At 45.5% G+C, this 15,347-nt stretch overlaps 2 protein-coding genes and 1 long non-coding RNA gene across 11 annotated transcripts in view; 2 read left to right on the top strand and 1 right to left on the bottom strand.

The window, feature by feature from the left end:
• Positions 1-329: 329 nt before the first annotated feature.
• LOC133211588 (thymosin beta-12-like) lies at positions 330-12,882 on the bottom strand. Of its 7 annotated transcripts, XM_061352077.1 has the most exons (5): positions 12,741-12,882; positions 10,942-11,128; positions 2,325-2,446; positions 1,727-1,834; positions 330-670 (listed from the first exon to the last, which is right to left on the bottom strand). In XM_061352077.1, exons 4-5 carry the CDS (start codon positions 1,824-1,826, stop codon positions 633-635), a joined length of 138 nt encoding a protein of 45 aa, XP_061208061.1. In that variant the 5' UTR covers positions 1,827-1,834; positions 2,325-2,446; positions 10,942-11,128; positions 12,741-12,882; the 3' UTR covers positions 330-632. The 7 variants fall into 7 exon arrangements, with proteins under 7 accessions (XP_061208061.1, XP_061208064.1, XP_061208062.1 ...); XM_061352080.1 differs by lacking the exon at positions 2,325-2,446; XM_061352078.1 differs by lacking the exon at positions 10,942-11,128.
• LOC133211592 (uncharacterized) lies at positions 9,974-11,185 on the top strand. Its single transcript, XR_009725240.1, has 2 exons — positions 9,974-10,710; positions 10,931-11,185. It is a non-coding gene; the product is annotated as an uncharacterized LOC133211592 (long non-coding RNA).
• The window catches only part of FAM13B (family with sequence similarity 13 member B), a 47,835-nt gene continuing 45,348 nt past the window's right edge, over positions 12,861-15,347 (top strand). For all 3 annotated transcript variants that reach the window (XM_061352050.1, XM_061352051.1, XM_061352048.1), the window contains exon 1: positions 12,861-13,013. The gene's annotated coding sequence lies outside the window, so the exon portion shown is untranslated. The remainder of the gene's footprint in view (positions 13,014-15,347) is intronic.

The raw sequence follows: 15,347 nt of genomic DNA, 5'->3' as shown, positions 1-15,347 counted from the left end.
CTTGTCCCAAGGTTGACTGGATCTTGACAGGCTGAAGACAGAAAAGATGTTGTGGAGAGGGTGCTGCAGCCCTGCTCCCATTTGGGATGTTAATCTGAGCATTTGCTCAGCCCAATCTCAATTTTCCATGGAATTTATAAGCCTCTAACCTGCTGCTGGATAGGACTGAAGCAAGCCAGCAGCTTCCCATCGTATTCACACCTGCTGCCAGGCTGGGTTGACCTGGGTGTGCTCTTTAGGTGCTGTGGCAGTGCAAACAGAGGAAGAAGGATGCTAGTAGGAGTTGCAGTGTAAACCCTATTTCTACAAGGCTCAAAGACAGCTCAAGATCAGAAGAAACCTGTTTATTGTGAGGTTTAGGACAACAATTTTAATGCAAATTGCGCTTTTTTTGGCAAGTAATGGGGTTGATACAGAATTTGGGATTATAGTTTTAAGAGTACAAATACACAGTCTCTTGCTCAACAAACACAAAACAAACTTATTCCCCGGGGAACATTAAATGAGCAAATGTTTGCTAAAATAAATGGGCAATAAACCCATTTTGGGGGGTGGGAGGGACAAAACAAACAACCCGACTTGGAAGCCAAAACCCCACTGAAGAAGCAGCAGTCACATCTTCAGCTTTACGCTTAGGCTGTACTTTCACTTTGCTTTTCCTGTTCGATAGCTGCCAGACAAACAGAGGAAACAAAACCATCATTCAATAAACATTGTCATGATTCTGTAGGATACACTTTCCTGTGGCCATTTTTAAAGCCAGGGGATGGCAAATCCCCACTTTCTCTCTTTGGCCACCCTGGAAATGCCAGCTCATTCTCATGTAGGGTGTATCACACAGTATCACAGTATGTTAGAGATTGGAAGGGACCTCAAAAGATCATCTAGTCCAATCCCCCTGCCGGAGCAGGAAGTTCATGATGTGCAAACCTCATCTTGTATTTACAGCTTGAGCATTGGTAGGGATAATAAACCAGGAAAAAGCAGGTATCTTATGTTGAGGGACAGTGTGTCTCCATGGCTATCAATATTAACACACCCTAAGTGGTTAGTGATAGTGTTATGAAGGAAACTGCTCACAAAGTCCGGTCTAAATGGAGTGAAATGGCATGTTGAATGGGAATTACAACCAACATCTGGCTGCCTGTGCACAGTGCATGTATGGGACATGATCCTGCATGAGGAAAACTTCCTTCTTAAGGAAGATTGCCTGGTAGATGAGGATGATGATGGGCTTCTCTTGAAGCCTTACTCTCAGAGAAGGTGCCTGGATCATTCATGGCCAGGGCTGGCAGCAGGTACCAGTGGGGGGCAGCAGCTCATCTGCCTGATAATATCAAATCCAGACCCCAGGCAACTTTGGGGATGCTGCCAGGGACACAGAAGGGTTCCCCTGTGCTTTTGTGCCTCCAAAGAGGCTGGTAACATGGCAATTACAAACAGTTTGATCCTGTTACATGCAAGTAGCAGAAAAACTCGTCTTGCTTTTAGCAGAAGCAAGAGCAATCCCATCAGAAAGGCTTTTCCAGGCAAAATATACCATTGGTTACAACTAGTCGTATCCTTGGCAGCCCAACACAGAGTACAAGTCTTAGTATTATCCCCAGTTAAAGTCAGGGATGAGTTTGAGCCTGTAATCCTGTGATTAGTATTCATTTTGCATATGAACTGCATTACACATTGTGTCCTTGCCGCTCGTAGTTCAAAGAGCCTCGTAAGCACTTACTTTCTTTAGTGGGCAGTGGATTTTTCTCTCTGGTTTCTGTCTTCTTCAGCTTGGTCTTGTCAAATGTTTCGATTTCTGCAAAATCTGGTTTGTCGGACATGGTGGGTGCTGACAAAGAAAGGAAAAACACACCCGGGGCTCCATTAACCAGTGCTGTGCTTTCAGCCATCTGCAAAGCATTTGCTGCTCGGAAGCAAGACTACGAGAATACCATCAAAATGCTTATTCAAATAACCCCCCCCCCCATCCCCCCAAATCTAACACCTCGGTCTGGGACCTCTCCCTGAGGCTTGCCTCTTACAGAGTTAAGGAGGAAAGGCATAAATAGGATTTTATCTATATTTCTCAGCTGCAATTTCTAAGAAAAATCATATTTTACACATGGAAACAAGCATATCAGTAAAGACAAGACAATGCATTAACTGCCAATAACCCACGGTGCCTCCTGACGTAAACCTCTATTTTAAGCAATGCTGCTAACCAGAAACGTCTACAATAAACCTCAAATCCAATCTGAACAAAGAGCTTCAATTCTGATTTGGGTTTAATTCATAAGGTTTGTCTTTACTCCAAGCACCCTGCCTGAGTGCATACATACCCTGTATCTGGATGAGCTGCTGTGGACACTTGTGCTTAACAATAGGGGACCAGTTCACCCAGCCCTTTGTTTGCTCTCGCACTCAATATCCCAGTTGCAGGCTCAATGGGTTTGATTATACTCTATTAGAAGAGAAATCCACAAAGCACAAAGGCATTCAGCACTTCACCCGTCAAAACTTCCCTAATCCAATCCTTGGTTTTAACAGAAATTCAAGTTAAAATCCAGCCTGGCCATTATTCCCCTTATTTCCATGGAGTTTCCCATCAAGGCGAGGTTCGGCCCGGAGATGGCTGATCTAATTGTATTTTTAGCTTCCTGAAGACAATCAGATTTCATTGCTATCTGCACTGAGACAACAGAAGCAAAATATTCACAGGGAAATAAAAGCAATTACAAGCTACCAAACCCACATGGCATTACCGTCTGCTGCTCTCTCCTCGGCTGCTGGGTGGCCGTCTGAGGCAGTGTGAGTTGAAAAAGGTCAGGGTAATCCCTCCTCTCCTCCCCCCGCCCGAGCCCATCGCTATTAATATTGATTAGTTTAGTGCTGGGATTGCTCAGCCTTCAGGGAAAGGACAGATTGCTGCTGCAGAAAGTGCACGAGGGAGGGAAATGGGAAAACGGACGTGGGAAACTGCCAAAGTACAGCTTTTTGCCTTTCTCCTCGTTTACCAGGATGATCATATTGAAGTTTCCCTTCCTGCTCTTCTTTCACAGTGCTGAGGTTTGGAGTTAAAGGGAGGTTTGAGATCATTTAAGGGCTGCTGCTTCTGGATTAGTTTGTAGGGAGATTCTGGGTGCATTCAGCATCGTATCTGGGGATCATCCCCAACCTGCTTGCTCCCTGTTCTACACCCATACTGGTGGCATTGACCACACTGGAATTGCTTGTAGGAACATCTTCAGCTGCAGCAAAGGGAGAATGCACTGTGGTGCTGTATGGTATAACCCACATAAACCTTTCAAATGGCTATCAGCCTTTGTATTTGCAAGACATTTTATATTAGATGTACAAATAGCCACCTGCTAGAGCTGCTGCTGTTGAGGGCTGAGGACATCCCTGCGACCCTGACATGGCTCTAGCTATGCAGCACAAAACTTGGGGAATCGTTTTTGGGGTTTGGAAGGGCTTCCCCAGATGCCAGCAAGGGTTTCCCCTTGTGCAACTTTAGATGTCTCCATCTGAATTACTTGCCTAGACCCTAATCAATAGGGAGGCAACTAACTTAGGACAAAGTTAGTGCCCTACGAGTATCCGGGTTTTTCTACTGACTCTAAAGGGAGCCTGGACAATGAGCTCGGGGAGACAGAGATGTCTCATGGCTGACTAAGAGCACCAGAAAGGTGCTGTGGAACTTTCTGTTTGCATAATATGCTTAGGTGGAGTGGGTTTGAGACCGATTTGTGTGTGTGGAGGAAATGGTTTTAATGTGTTTAAACATGGTTTTAAGGACCTCTTCTTCCAGTGTTTGATTACATTAACAAAATTAACAGGTTTGTGGTTGGATTGGATGATCATAGAGGTCTCCTTAAAAGGTCTCTTAAAAGTGTAATGGCTTTAAGTCAAAAGTGGGGAGATTTAGGTTAGACATTAGGAAGAAGCTCTTCCCTGTGAGGGTGGTGAAGCACTGACAGAGGTTGCCACTGAGCTCAGCCCTCTGCAAAGCTGGCTGTGCTGCCTCCTGACCTAAGACTGTCCTGGCAGCAATGTACCTACATTTCTGTTAGCCTAAAAGCTCCAGTGACTTGTCCAGGCTGGCTCAGTTACCTCTGCACTTGCCTGACTGTTCCCACCAAATCAATGTGTGAGTACCAGTCATACCTAGGGACAGGACTCAGTTCCTTTGCTTCCATCCCATTAGCCCAACCAATTGCCAAAAATAGAAAGCTGTGCTCTTGACCAAAACCCCCTGGGAATAAGCAGGAAGGCAGCCACTGGGTGAATGTTCAGTGTAAGCCATGGCTGAGATTTGGCACTGAACAGTCTTAGTGTCTGTTTAAAAAGACAGCATTAACCTTTTCTTGTTAGGGTAGACACCAGATTTAGGAGATAATAAAATAATAAAGACTATAAAACACAATCTGAATGATTCATGAATTCAGGCAGTTCATCAGTTTCAGTTTTCTAAACACTTGTCCATTTTTACAAGTAACAATTAGAATTCTTATTATGAAGAGACTACAAGGGCAAAACCTCTTAAACTTTTAAACTGGCACAAATTCTCTTAGATGTAGAAATGAAGTGTTCAGGACAGCAAAGCAGAATAAACTCACTTCTGGCTTTCTGTGGGCAGTCACAGGTTGGGTCCCTCACATCCACAGCAGAGCTCAGGCTTTTTTAAACACACAGAGACTGGGTGGCCATGCTTGTTTTTCCATCACCACCATTTTCATTGCATGATTTATCAGCAGACCTAGTATTAAAAACAGTTTGAGATCTATTGTTTGTGGTTTTAGGCTGCAGATGAGCAGGTTTTAAATTGATATTAGGTTGGGTTTCTCAGGAAGGTGCAACGGTGTTAGTCCATGTAACATAATGATGAGAAATTACGTGTTCTCATCCTCAGTGGAAATTAGTAGATACTCATCTCCATAACAAACATCTTGACCATTGCATAAAGTCCTTGTCAAGTTTCTGTAGCTTTCAAGTTCAGTACTGTGGTCAAACACAGCTCATGCTGGGTTCAAACCTCATGTTTACATACTCTGTGCTGGACAGACAGCCTTCTGTGGTTTTCATAAGGAAAGTTTGGAGTTTGGCCTGAGGGCATTGTGTACTGCATTGAGGCTGGTCACAGAAGCAAAAGATGGGTAGGTAAGATTTTACTCAGCTGCCTTTTGCTTTCACTTCAGAATGAAATATTCTTGCTATATGAGCAGCAGAGCAGTTATTTGGAAGGCTTTTAATAGCAAGATTTCAGTTTCCACCTTCGGTAAGGGGAACATGGCATTTACCTGGCCTTGGGACAACTGTGGGAGCAATGAACCTCAGCAATGAACTTTACAGATCCCATACACATAATGTATGTAAAGCCATACTGGTGTGGCTGTGTCTGAAAAGCTGCCTCGGATACAATGGCAAGTGCATTTAATTTCAATCTGCTGCCAAAGAATGGAGAGCTGAGTCAAACCTTCCAGGACTGACACCTCTGATTCCAGTGAGTCACCTGCCACCGACAGCATTAAACCGTGCCTGGCAGCACAAGGCACTGAGTGCCTGTCAGACACCCACAGAGAAACAGGGGAAAACAAATATTTGCTACCAGGATGCAGTATTAGGTGAGAGGGAATGTTTAAAGGCAGCTCAAGTGCAAAGGAACATTCAGAGGAGAGTCTGAAGAGTGTGGCTGGGAGGTTTGGAGCCTGCTGCCACTTGGCTTTGCCACTTGGCTGCCGTCACTTGGAAAGACGGAGGCCAGCCTGCGCAGAGCTGGGGCTGCAGGGACCTATATATGAGGGCTATGGCCTTTCAGTGGGCTGGGAGGATGCTGTGCTCCTGAGAATGCCAAGGTTCATGGAGATTAGGTGGGCAACTGCAAGAAGAAGGGTATTCTTTCTGTTTGGTGCACCAGTGGGAATCAGATCACATCTCCTTCTATGTGGAGCTGAGGAGGGACAAAGCACCCTACTGCGAGCAGCCGGTTCGAGGAACAGACGCTCGAGCAGATCAGTGTCTGTAGCTTAGCCAATGAGCTGACACAACTGATTTTATAATCACATTAGTGCTGTCTTGAAATACCACACCCACTCAAAGATAACTGATTTCATTTTCAAAACCTTGTGGTATTTTTGGTGCTAAAGGTAGGGGATTAATTATTCAAGGTCAAAGGCTGAGCTAGAATCTACAAGCACCCTCATTCCTTTAGGTCCCTATGAGCACTGAGCACCTTCCAGAAAGGTAGCAGGATTGCATGTGTTCTAAACTATCCTTAGGTTTCCCGTCCTTAGGGGAACAGGAGGGGAAAAAAAAAGACTACAGCTTCACTGAAAGGGTTTTCTTAGTTCTCTTTGTGCCTTTTGTTCCGTCTTGCTGCCAAAAAAAATATCCATGTTTGGGAACAGAGACAGGTTCCCAGGCTAAGAGACAATGAATCCTGGGGGTGTAAGGAAGGAATGATCTCTCTTTGGCAGAGTGTCTGCCGTAATGCTGTGCTGCTGCTGGGTAAATGCTCGACTCTTGTCTTCTCCTGTATGTTTTATCATGAACTAAGGTGCTTCATTTCCTTGAGACTGTTGAACCTGAAGGGTAGGTGCATACAAAGGATGAGGGGAGAGGATGTTTGTAGATAGTCTTTCTGCTTGGGTTATTTTTTCCAACCCCAGGTTTTCAAATAGCTCTGGAGTTCAGACAGCCTCTACTAGGAGTCCCCTTGCAGCAAAGAGCAGAAAGAGAAAACATAAGCTAGTGAGAGTGGAAATTTCCTCTCCCTCTCTTTTTTGGTCTTATAAAACTCAGTGTGGGGGTGATCTTTTACAAGTTTAAGCAGATGGGATTCTTGCAACAGAACTTTCTTGAGAGCTGACCCAAAGTGTGTCTTCAGCAGAAAGTACTTGGCTTCAGCCTGGCCTTTTCTAGCAAAATGTGGTGATCCATGTGTGCATTATTAAAGGGAGAAAAATGAATACAAAATGTCCATGCACATGCTTCTCTTCCAAAGACAGGGTGGGGAAAGAAGCATGTGATATGTTAGTCACATTAGTCACTATGCTATGGAGCACATGACAGTTTGTGATGAATACGGTCTAGAAATGCTAGTTCAGCGTGAATCCCAGTCTTTACTAACAGTCTTTTTTGTCTCTCTGTCTCTGGACAGAAGCCTCTCTTGCAAACAGCAGCTCTTAGGGAAAGGGTAAGACAGAGAAGTCTTGGGTGAGCGTGGGGAGTGTGCTCAATCACGGTTCTCAGTGCAGCTGCTCTGGAGCTAAAGAATCCACTGTTGCATTTCTCACTCCTTTTGCTTTAAACAAAAGGAAAATCACCATTCCTTATGAAGATCAAATTGTGGCACCCAGTGTGCAACAAATAGATAAACAACCTAATCCAAGTTAAACTAATGCAATCCAGAGATCTGCTAACTTTATACTAACTTCACATTATCGTTTTGTCTGGGGGAAAAAGACAGCGGGTCTGATTACATGCTACATTTTGCTGGGGTAGATATGGAGGCCATGGTATCCTCAGCCTCTGGGCTACAGGGTTGTGGATGTAGTTTTGATGGGTGCCTACCCAGCACTTCTTTTATTGCCAAATCATTCTGGTTTCAGCACCCTGGCATCTCCTGGCCGCTTAAGTAGGTTTTGTCTTTTGGGGAAAAGAAGATAAACCCTGAAGTTTTTCAGCTGCTTCAGGAAACAGGGCTGCTGAAGCAGAGGAACAAGACTAAGCAGCTGAGTGTCTTTTCTAGTTGATCTCTCTGAGCAATTTCCAGAATCGAAACCTGTATTTCTACTTGAAGGGTTTCATACTTTACCTGTTACCAAAATCATTTTCCAATTTTATAATCTTATAATGCAGAGGTATTACATACTGTGTAAGGAAGGGGTAATCAGTAAGTTCCACATCTGTTACCTTCTCCCTGTTCTGCAGTATGCTGCAAGTATGCTATATTAAACACTGGTTTTCTTCTCTAAAATGTGAAAAGAAACCACACACACAAAAAACAAAACAGGAAAGATGAGATTATTTTCCTCTCAGGGCATCCAAAGTGAACAGTTACAACCTGACCAAACTAGAATGTTTTCAGTGAGTACTTTTACAGCTTTTTCTTTACAAATGTATATAATGTGCAGAAATGGGTTGCAGTCTTATTAAGGTTATGTCTTCTTAGGAGGGTTAGCTTGAGCTCTGTACACTCAAACTGACTCCTCTGGAGTCAGTATACTCTGCGTGTGAGTGGCCACACCATGAAATAACATGGGAGCAGCAGAGAGTGATTGTGTTGGCAACAGACAAATTGTACTAACTTGAACTCGAGCTTTCCCTAACTAAGGTTAAAGCACTACAGCAGCTTAAGATCCTTGTGAGTGCAAGGAAAGGGAATTCAGAAGGGATGGGGATATTCACGCTTTATTTCAAGCAGAGACTAGCTTTAGGGCATGAGTTCACATCCACAGCCCAAACTGGTGAATGCAAAGAAAAGCAAAGAGGAAGTAAAAACTGAAAGTGTGCCATGTTGTCATTTTTGCTTGTCTGATGCATACATTGAATGATTTTTCTCTTTGGATGAATACTAGCTTGCATAAAATTCAAAGAACTCAGCTGTCTACAGATGGGGGGAGGGAGTGTGGGAAGAGGAACAGAAGGAAGGAAATGGAACTGAGAAGATTGAATTAACCTTTCAATGTCTTGAATTTCAAGACGGGAAGAATTATCTCCTCTTAAGTCTGTAAGCATGCAATTAAAATGTGAACAAGCCTTAAAAGACACATTTGCCCCATATTCCTAGATCTCTAGTTTAAAGACAGATCTTAACAAAACAAAGGTTCAGATACAGGAGGCAGGAAAAAAAAACCTTATCCTTTGAACTTCTATTTTAATCACAGAACTCTGGTAGAAAAATGAGTAAAAATGTCTGACATTTACTTGGAAGATGTGTCTTTGAGATTTAATTCAGTTTCAAAACATCCTTATGTATGTGTCTAGTAATGGCAGACAATCCTCAAGAAGGTGAATGGTTTTCTCTGTGCTGGTTTCTGTTTCCATGAAATGGATTCTTTCAGGTATCTGCTTGAGCATTGTGAAGCTTCATTTGTTAATGCAGGGCAAAGCTTTAGAAAGGACTTTGATTCTTAAGTGCTCTGCTCGGACTCTGTGAGTCAGAAGAATTAGATACCTGCTGATTCAGGAGCCTCCATGAAGAGTTACGGATATCCAACGTGGCCAACGGTCTTGTGCTGGGCATCCTGAAATAAAGTATTTGTTAGAAAACTTTATAATGCTGCAAAAGACTCTGTTTGGGGGCATATCCCTGTTTCTGGATGAAATATCCAGGAAGGAAAAGCATTTTACAGAGCAGCTAGCTGGAAATTGTTACTGTTTGTTAGTTCTTTGGTATTGAAAGGACTCATGCTTGTCAGTACTTTTGCAAGGTATCAATAGGATCCATTTAAGACACAAATTGAGCACTTCCAAGTCCATGATAGTATATCAAATAATTTGCTTGTAAATGAAAAATTAAACCCAGAAGTAAATACTTTGCTGACATAGGGATAATTTTCCCACGAAATAAAAGCTGCTGGCACGCAATATCAGGTATTACAGCAGACAGTGTCTTGCTTTGATTTCCATTTCCTTCTAGTAAGATAATGACCCAGCATGAAGGCAAAGAATTGCATGGCAGGACACCAGCTTTCAAAGGATCAGGAGGCATTGCAAAATTGATTCAAATTCTGGAGTATTCTAGCTTAGTTTCTACGAAGCCTTGTACAACAGTGAGCACAGTTGGGATAGGGATATTTTACTTTCATTGGCTTAATTTTCTGATGAGGGCTGTTGCTGGAATTAGACTTAAGTGGAGATGCAAGTGTTCAGAGAATATTTATTGTAAGGTTGTACTAAGTCAGGACTGATATGGGAAATATAGCTTCAGTTCTTCTGCAACAAATACTGGTAATCATCACTTGTGGTCATGAATAGCTTTTCCTGAAAACATGGGATATTTTTATTAGTAATCATCTCAGATCTACCAAGTTACTTTGTAGAATCTCTGTAACAGTTTTAGGCTAAGGAACTTGGCTGGACATGTAAGATTACACACAGAGCTATAGAAATGGCTCACCCTTCATGGTGTGGCTCTGGATATGGATTTACTGATGAGACAGGGATGCCACGGCACTCTGGCTCCTTGGTCCTAGGAGCCAGGGGCATCTGCCAAGCTCCTGGAGTTGGGCAGCAGCTGGGAAATGCTTCCCTCTACTTGTGAGCAGCCTCACACTGGGGCCTTGTTGCTGTGCAGGGCAGTGCATTGTCATATGTCCTGACATGTGGGTGGTAGTCCTATGTCATATGGTGGGACTGCAGCCATGCATTGCATGTACTGTGGATGCTCTGCATGTGCCTGTGTGTTCAGAGGGGGAAATGAGCCTGTGTGAGCGCCACGCTGTCTTGTCTAGCCTGCTGAAACTGGGCTGGGTGTCTACCTGCATGTCGTGTAAGCAGGAAGTTACAAAATGCTACCATAAAATTTGACCTGTGCCCTGATAAACACAAGGGGACAGATCCCACATTGCTCCATTGTAATTTTAAGCAGTGATTTGAGAGGCAGACACCTTTGATTAGCTGTATTTTGGGGGTGTAACCACGCAGCTACTCATTAAGTCATTGTCTTCCTTCTCTTTATATTTACTGTCTTAGAAAAGGTGTCTAAAGCATCAGGACTCCCAGGTTCTCCTCAACCTTTCAGAAACAGGCAGCGAGAACACAAAGTGAGCAGAAAAGACTAAAATGGCAGCTTGGGACTGCATATGTCTGCCCCCTGCAAGGAACATTGGAAGCGTTTGAAAGGGAGGTAGCGTAAGCTGGCACGAAACGGGGCACTCGGAGCCAGTTCAGAGGAGGGAAGACGCTGCCTTGGACTCCAAACCAGTGAGCAGGTGCTGTGCAGTGCCTGCCTACCTGCCTGCCTCTGCTGTCTGTCTCCTCGCACTGCATGTGTTTTGTATGTCAGGTTTCTTGCCGTTTTAGTCCTGTCAACCGGCCAACGTATCTGCTGAAGAGCCAGCTGGAGTCTGCGCTCTCCCGTGTTTCATCAACAGGATTGCCAGCTTGTTCTGATTCAGTATCTTTATTGTTGTTGATGAGGCTAAACGAATCAGAAAGAACACAGCTATGTATACAAAATACAAGCTCGGAAACCTCAGTCTGATGCGAGGAAATGTCATTAGCTGTTCCAAGTGGAGAAATCTGCTGTAGAAGCAGACTGGTTGCAAGTACAGAGCTCCCGAGAGCCCTGTATCCCCTGGCCCTACCCATTGTATTGTCTTTATACAGCACCTCCTAATGATACCACACCTTCTAATAGGGAAATATAGGTTTAGATCTGATTAAAACCTAATCTACTGTGGGACTGTGATTCTCCCTTCTCTGGATTCTAAATGTAAAACCTCTTAATGAGTGTTAAGTATGTCTAGATAAATTTTAGAATCCATGTTGGGAAACCTGAAGCAAACCCCTCGCAGCTATTGGCACTACTTTAGTTTCCATTAATCCCATCCTACATCTTATCGGGGTTTTTTTCCTGTCACATATTGTCAGTTTTTCACCGGGGGGAAGCTTTTCTGCAAGGAGTTTTTTAGGAACTAAAATCCAAACTCCCTTAAATGCTTTATTAAACCCAGCTCTATGGCTGCTGGCATCTCATGACAGAGAAAGCTGTTGTAGTTACAACATGGCATGTGGGAACCGCAGACTGCGAGGCATGGCTTTTAACACTTCTACTGCAAGCTTGCATCTCCTTACTAACTTATGCTGACTTAGTTTAAGGGTGCTAAATTGTGTATTTTGGGACGCATTAGCTCTTTGTCAAAGGGCACTTCATTACTTCTGGTGTGCTTACACGTTGGAAATGTTTGGGAGCGATCACTTTTGATGCTTTGATTCAGGAAATACTTAAATACGGTTGCGAGAAATGGGGAATCACAGAACCAGCTGGGTTAGAAAAGACTTTTAAGATCAAGTCCAACTGCTCCCCAGCACTGCCAAGGCCACCCCTAACCCATGTCTCTAAGGTCTACATGGCTTTGAACGCTTCCAGGCATGGTGATGCCACCACGTCCCTGTGCAGCCTGCTCCAATGCCTGACTACTACTCAGTGAAGAAACTGTTCCTAATAAAAACCTTAGATTGGATATAAGGAAGAAGTTCTTTACCGTGAGGGTGGTGAGGCACTGGAACAGGTTACCCAACGAGTGGCCAATGCTCCATCTCTGGTGGTGCTCAAGGCCGGGGTGGACAGAGCTTTGGTGCCATGGTTAGTGCGAGGTGTCCCTGCCCATGGTAGGGGGGTTAGAACTGGATGATCTTATGGCCATTTCCAACCCAGACCATCCTGTGATTCTAAGTAGTGATCACTCTCTGGTCACCTCACAGCCCGCAGCGGGCGGATGTCTGAGTCATTGTAAGGTTGATGACCGACAGAAAAACGCCGATCCCCGGGGTGCAGTGCTGCAGTGCCTGAGCCGCCGGGCAGCTCGCACCCATAAAGGACAGCAGCCCCGAGGCCGTCGGTTCCCCCTTATTGACGAGCCATTCCCGCCCGGGGCCCCGCCGATGGCCTGAGGCGGAGCCGTTGCTCCCGGTAGGACCCGGGTCCCCTCAGCTCCCCTCAGCGCGGCCCCGCCCCTCCCCTCGACACGTGACCCTGAGGGGAGGGGAAGGGAAGAGGAGAGGGGAAGGGGGCCGCGCGCGCGTTGCACCTGTCAGTCAGCGCGTCACTTCCGCCAGTTGCCGCCGCTACCGTTGAGGGACCCCCCGCTCGCGGTAGGCGCCAACGAGCGGCTGAGGGGGCACTGGCACGGGCGGCCCGGGGCGAGGGCACAGCGGCGGCGTGGCGAGGCCTTGCGGCGGGAGAGCGGAGCGGAGCGGAGCGGAGAGGAGAGGCCCGCGCCGGACCCCGGGGTAGGAAGAGGCGGAGGAACCTGCTGCTTGGTGTGCTGAGGACGGCGGGGAGGGCGAGTCACCCGGCAACGGTGAGGGGCCGCAGGGCGCATGCGCGGCGCTGTGCGGGCCGGGGGTTCTGGTGGTCGTGGTGGTGGTGGTGGTGGTGGTAGTGGTAGTGGTGAGGGGGGGGGGGTGTCGGCCCCTCATCCGCGGGGAGAGCGGCCCCTCATCCGCGGGGAGAGCGGCCCCTCATCCGCGGGGAGAGCGGCCCCTCATCCGCGGGGAGAGCGGCCCCTCATCCGCGGGGAGAGCGGCCCAGGCCGGGTCTCCGGTTCGGAGGTGGTTGAGGGGTAGGGACAGTGTGGCGTCAGGCTTCAGGAACCTTCTGGCACCGGTACGGGAGCGGGAACTTCCTCGTGTGGGCAGCGGCGGGCGCGCCGCAGAAGTTGCTAGAGCCTCTCGGAGGGAGCTGTCAAGCGGTGCACTTGCGTGGCTGGGACCTCGGAGGCAGCCCTGGCAGCCTGCAGGGGTTTCTTGGCTCCTCGAGTAGAGTTGTCTGCCGAGCCTGTTCCCTCCTCCCACGGTGGATCAGCTCTGTTCCCCCCTGCGATGGGGCTTGGCGCGCTGACAGCGTTAGCCTGGTAGCTCCCTGCCAGCGGAGTTGTTCTCAAGAAGTTAAAGAAGGGTAGTCACTAAATCTTGTGTGAATAAGAAAGAAGCGCTAGCATCGAGAGCACTAGGTTATGGGCACGGCACTCCATCCTGTGACTAAATGTATTTTCTGAGGAATCTGTCAGTGTGTCTGCTTCCATTGTTCTTGCAAGCTCCTTAGGGGTTTAAGCGTTTTAAGTGTTTCTTGCTACCAAAAAGTTGCTTTAGTGTGAGATGCTCCAGCGTTAGGGGACTTCTTCCAGGTTTTGAAAAAAAAACACCCAACCACAAAATAACTGCAATCAACCCCTGCAACTTGAACTTTTAATACTTAATTCTTACTCTGGAGTTGCATGGTCTGGCAGCACTTCTAAATTTGAACAGGGGAGGGGAAAAAGGTAACGAATGAAGAAAGTGAATAGTACCAAATCACTCTTGCCTGTTGAAGCAAAACGAAACTGACTATATAAAATGCAACACAGTTTTATTTTTTTTCAGGCACGTATTCCCAAATGTCCTCAGGGATGGAATAGTCTGTGACTTCGGAATAAATTGTTGAAGTGGATTAGCATTTAGGGTTGAAGCTTTTCTGTCTTCTGTGCAGTTTAATCTGCCAGCATAAAAAAAAAGAAAAGAAAAAGCTGCTTTGTGGGCCTATATTCTAACAAATTCACTGTCTTAGTCTGTTTGTTTCCTTTTTTTTTTGTTTTTACTGCTTATTACCATTAAACTGCTTTATGTGTTCTTTGCTGCATAGTTTTGAAGGTATTTACAGTATTTTCTTACCTGCTTTGCCTGGGTTTTGCATGCTGTCTAGCACTGTAGGAACCCTTTCCTTGTCTTGACAATGTTACAACAAGGAATCGAATATCCCGATGTTTTGAAAGCATCAAACTGGAAATTCACAATACTATTTTAGAAAAATCGGTTGAGTGTTTCATGGTTACATTTAAAGATGTGGACCAGGAGAAACTCCTGATCATTCTAATGCTTGCAGATTCTGACATGGACAATGTGTCAGAACATCTGAGCTTAGGAAATGACAGTGTGTATCTGCTGAGTCAGTTTGGGCTCTTGCTGTATGCACTGTAACATTGAAGGACCTTCTAATAGCTCATAAAAAGACTTAATTTAACATTTATGGCTCGTAACAGGAGACCTGTGCAAGCAATGAAGTTCTCTTTCTCATGTATGTAACAGCATGTTTGCAAAAGCAGGCGAGGCTGAAGAAATGTTCCATGCATTTGGAACAGACAGCAGCTGTCGTGTGTGTGAAGGCTTTTTGTGGTGCTTTTCCCCTTTTCAGGTACTCAACCTTTTGATCTCTGCTGAAATGTTTATAGCTCAGCAGTGATGCCCTATTCTAGGACTCGGTAGAAAGTGAGTAAAATCTGCCAAGCCTCTTCTAGTTTTGATTTTTGTTATTATTCCTCTTTGGTTCTTGTTCTGGTTTCCCCTCCCCAACCCTGCCCTAAGAAGCTGTAGCTCTAAGGAAGAGGAACTGCTATCAGTAGAAGAATGCCTTCAAGTTGTCCTTAAATCCTGTGCATAACACCAGGTTATGTTTTGCTGCCATGTTAACGCACGAAACAAAAGTCTAGCAGCCATTAGGATGAGAGTGAATCGACTTCTGGCAGGGCAAGGCAGTATTTGCATCTGTGAGGGTGGAAGATGGTAAACCATTTTAACTTCTTTCCCCCCCCCCCTTGTACTGCAGGCCCAGTTCTGTATTTATTAATCATTTCAAATGTGGAAACTGTTACTTAAGAGCT

This window comes from Neopsephotus bourkii, unplaced genomic scaffold (assembly GCF_033783945.1).
Source record: "Neopsephotus bourkii isolate Nb327-2 ecotype Australia unplaced genomic scaffold, CSIRO-AGI_Nbou_v1 NB_620, whole genome shotgun sequence".
Lineage (NCBI taxonomy): Eukaryota > Metazoa > Chordata > Aves > Psittaciformes > Psittacidae > Neopsephotus > Neopsephotus bourkii.
This window is presented reverse-complemented; position numbering and strand designations above follow the sequence as displayed.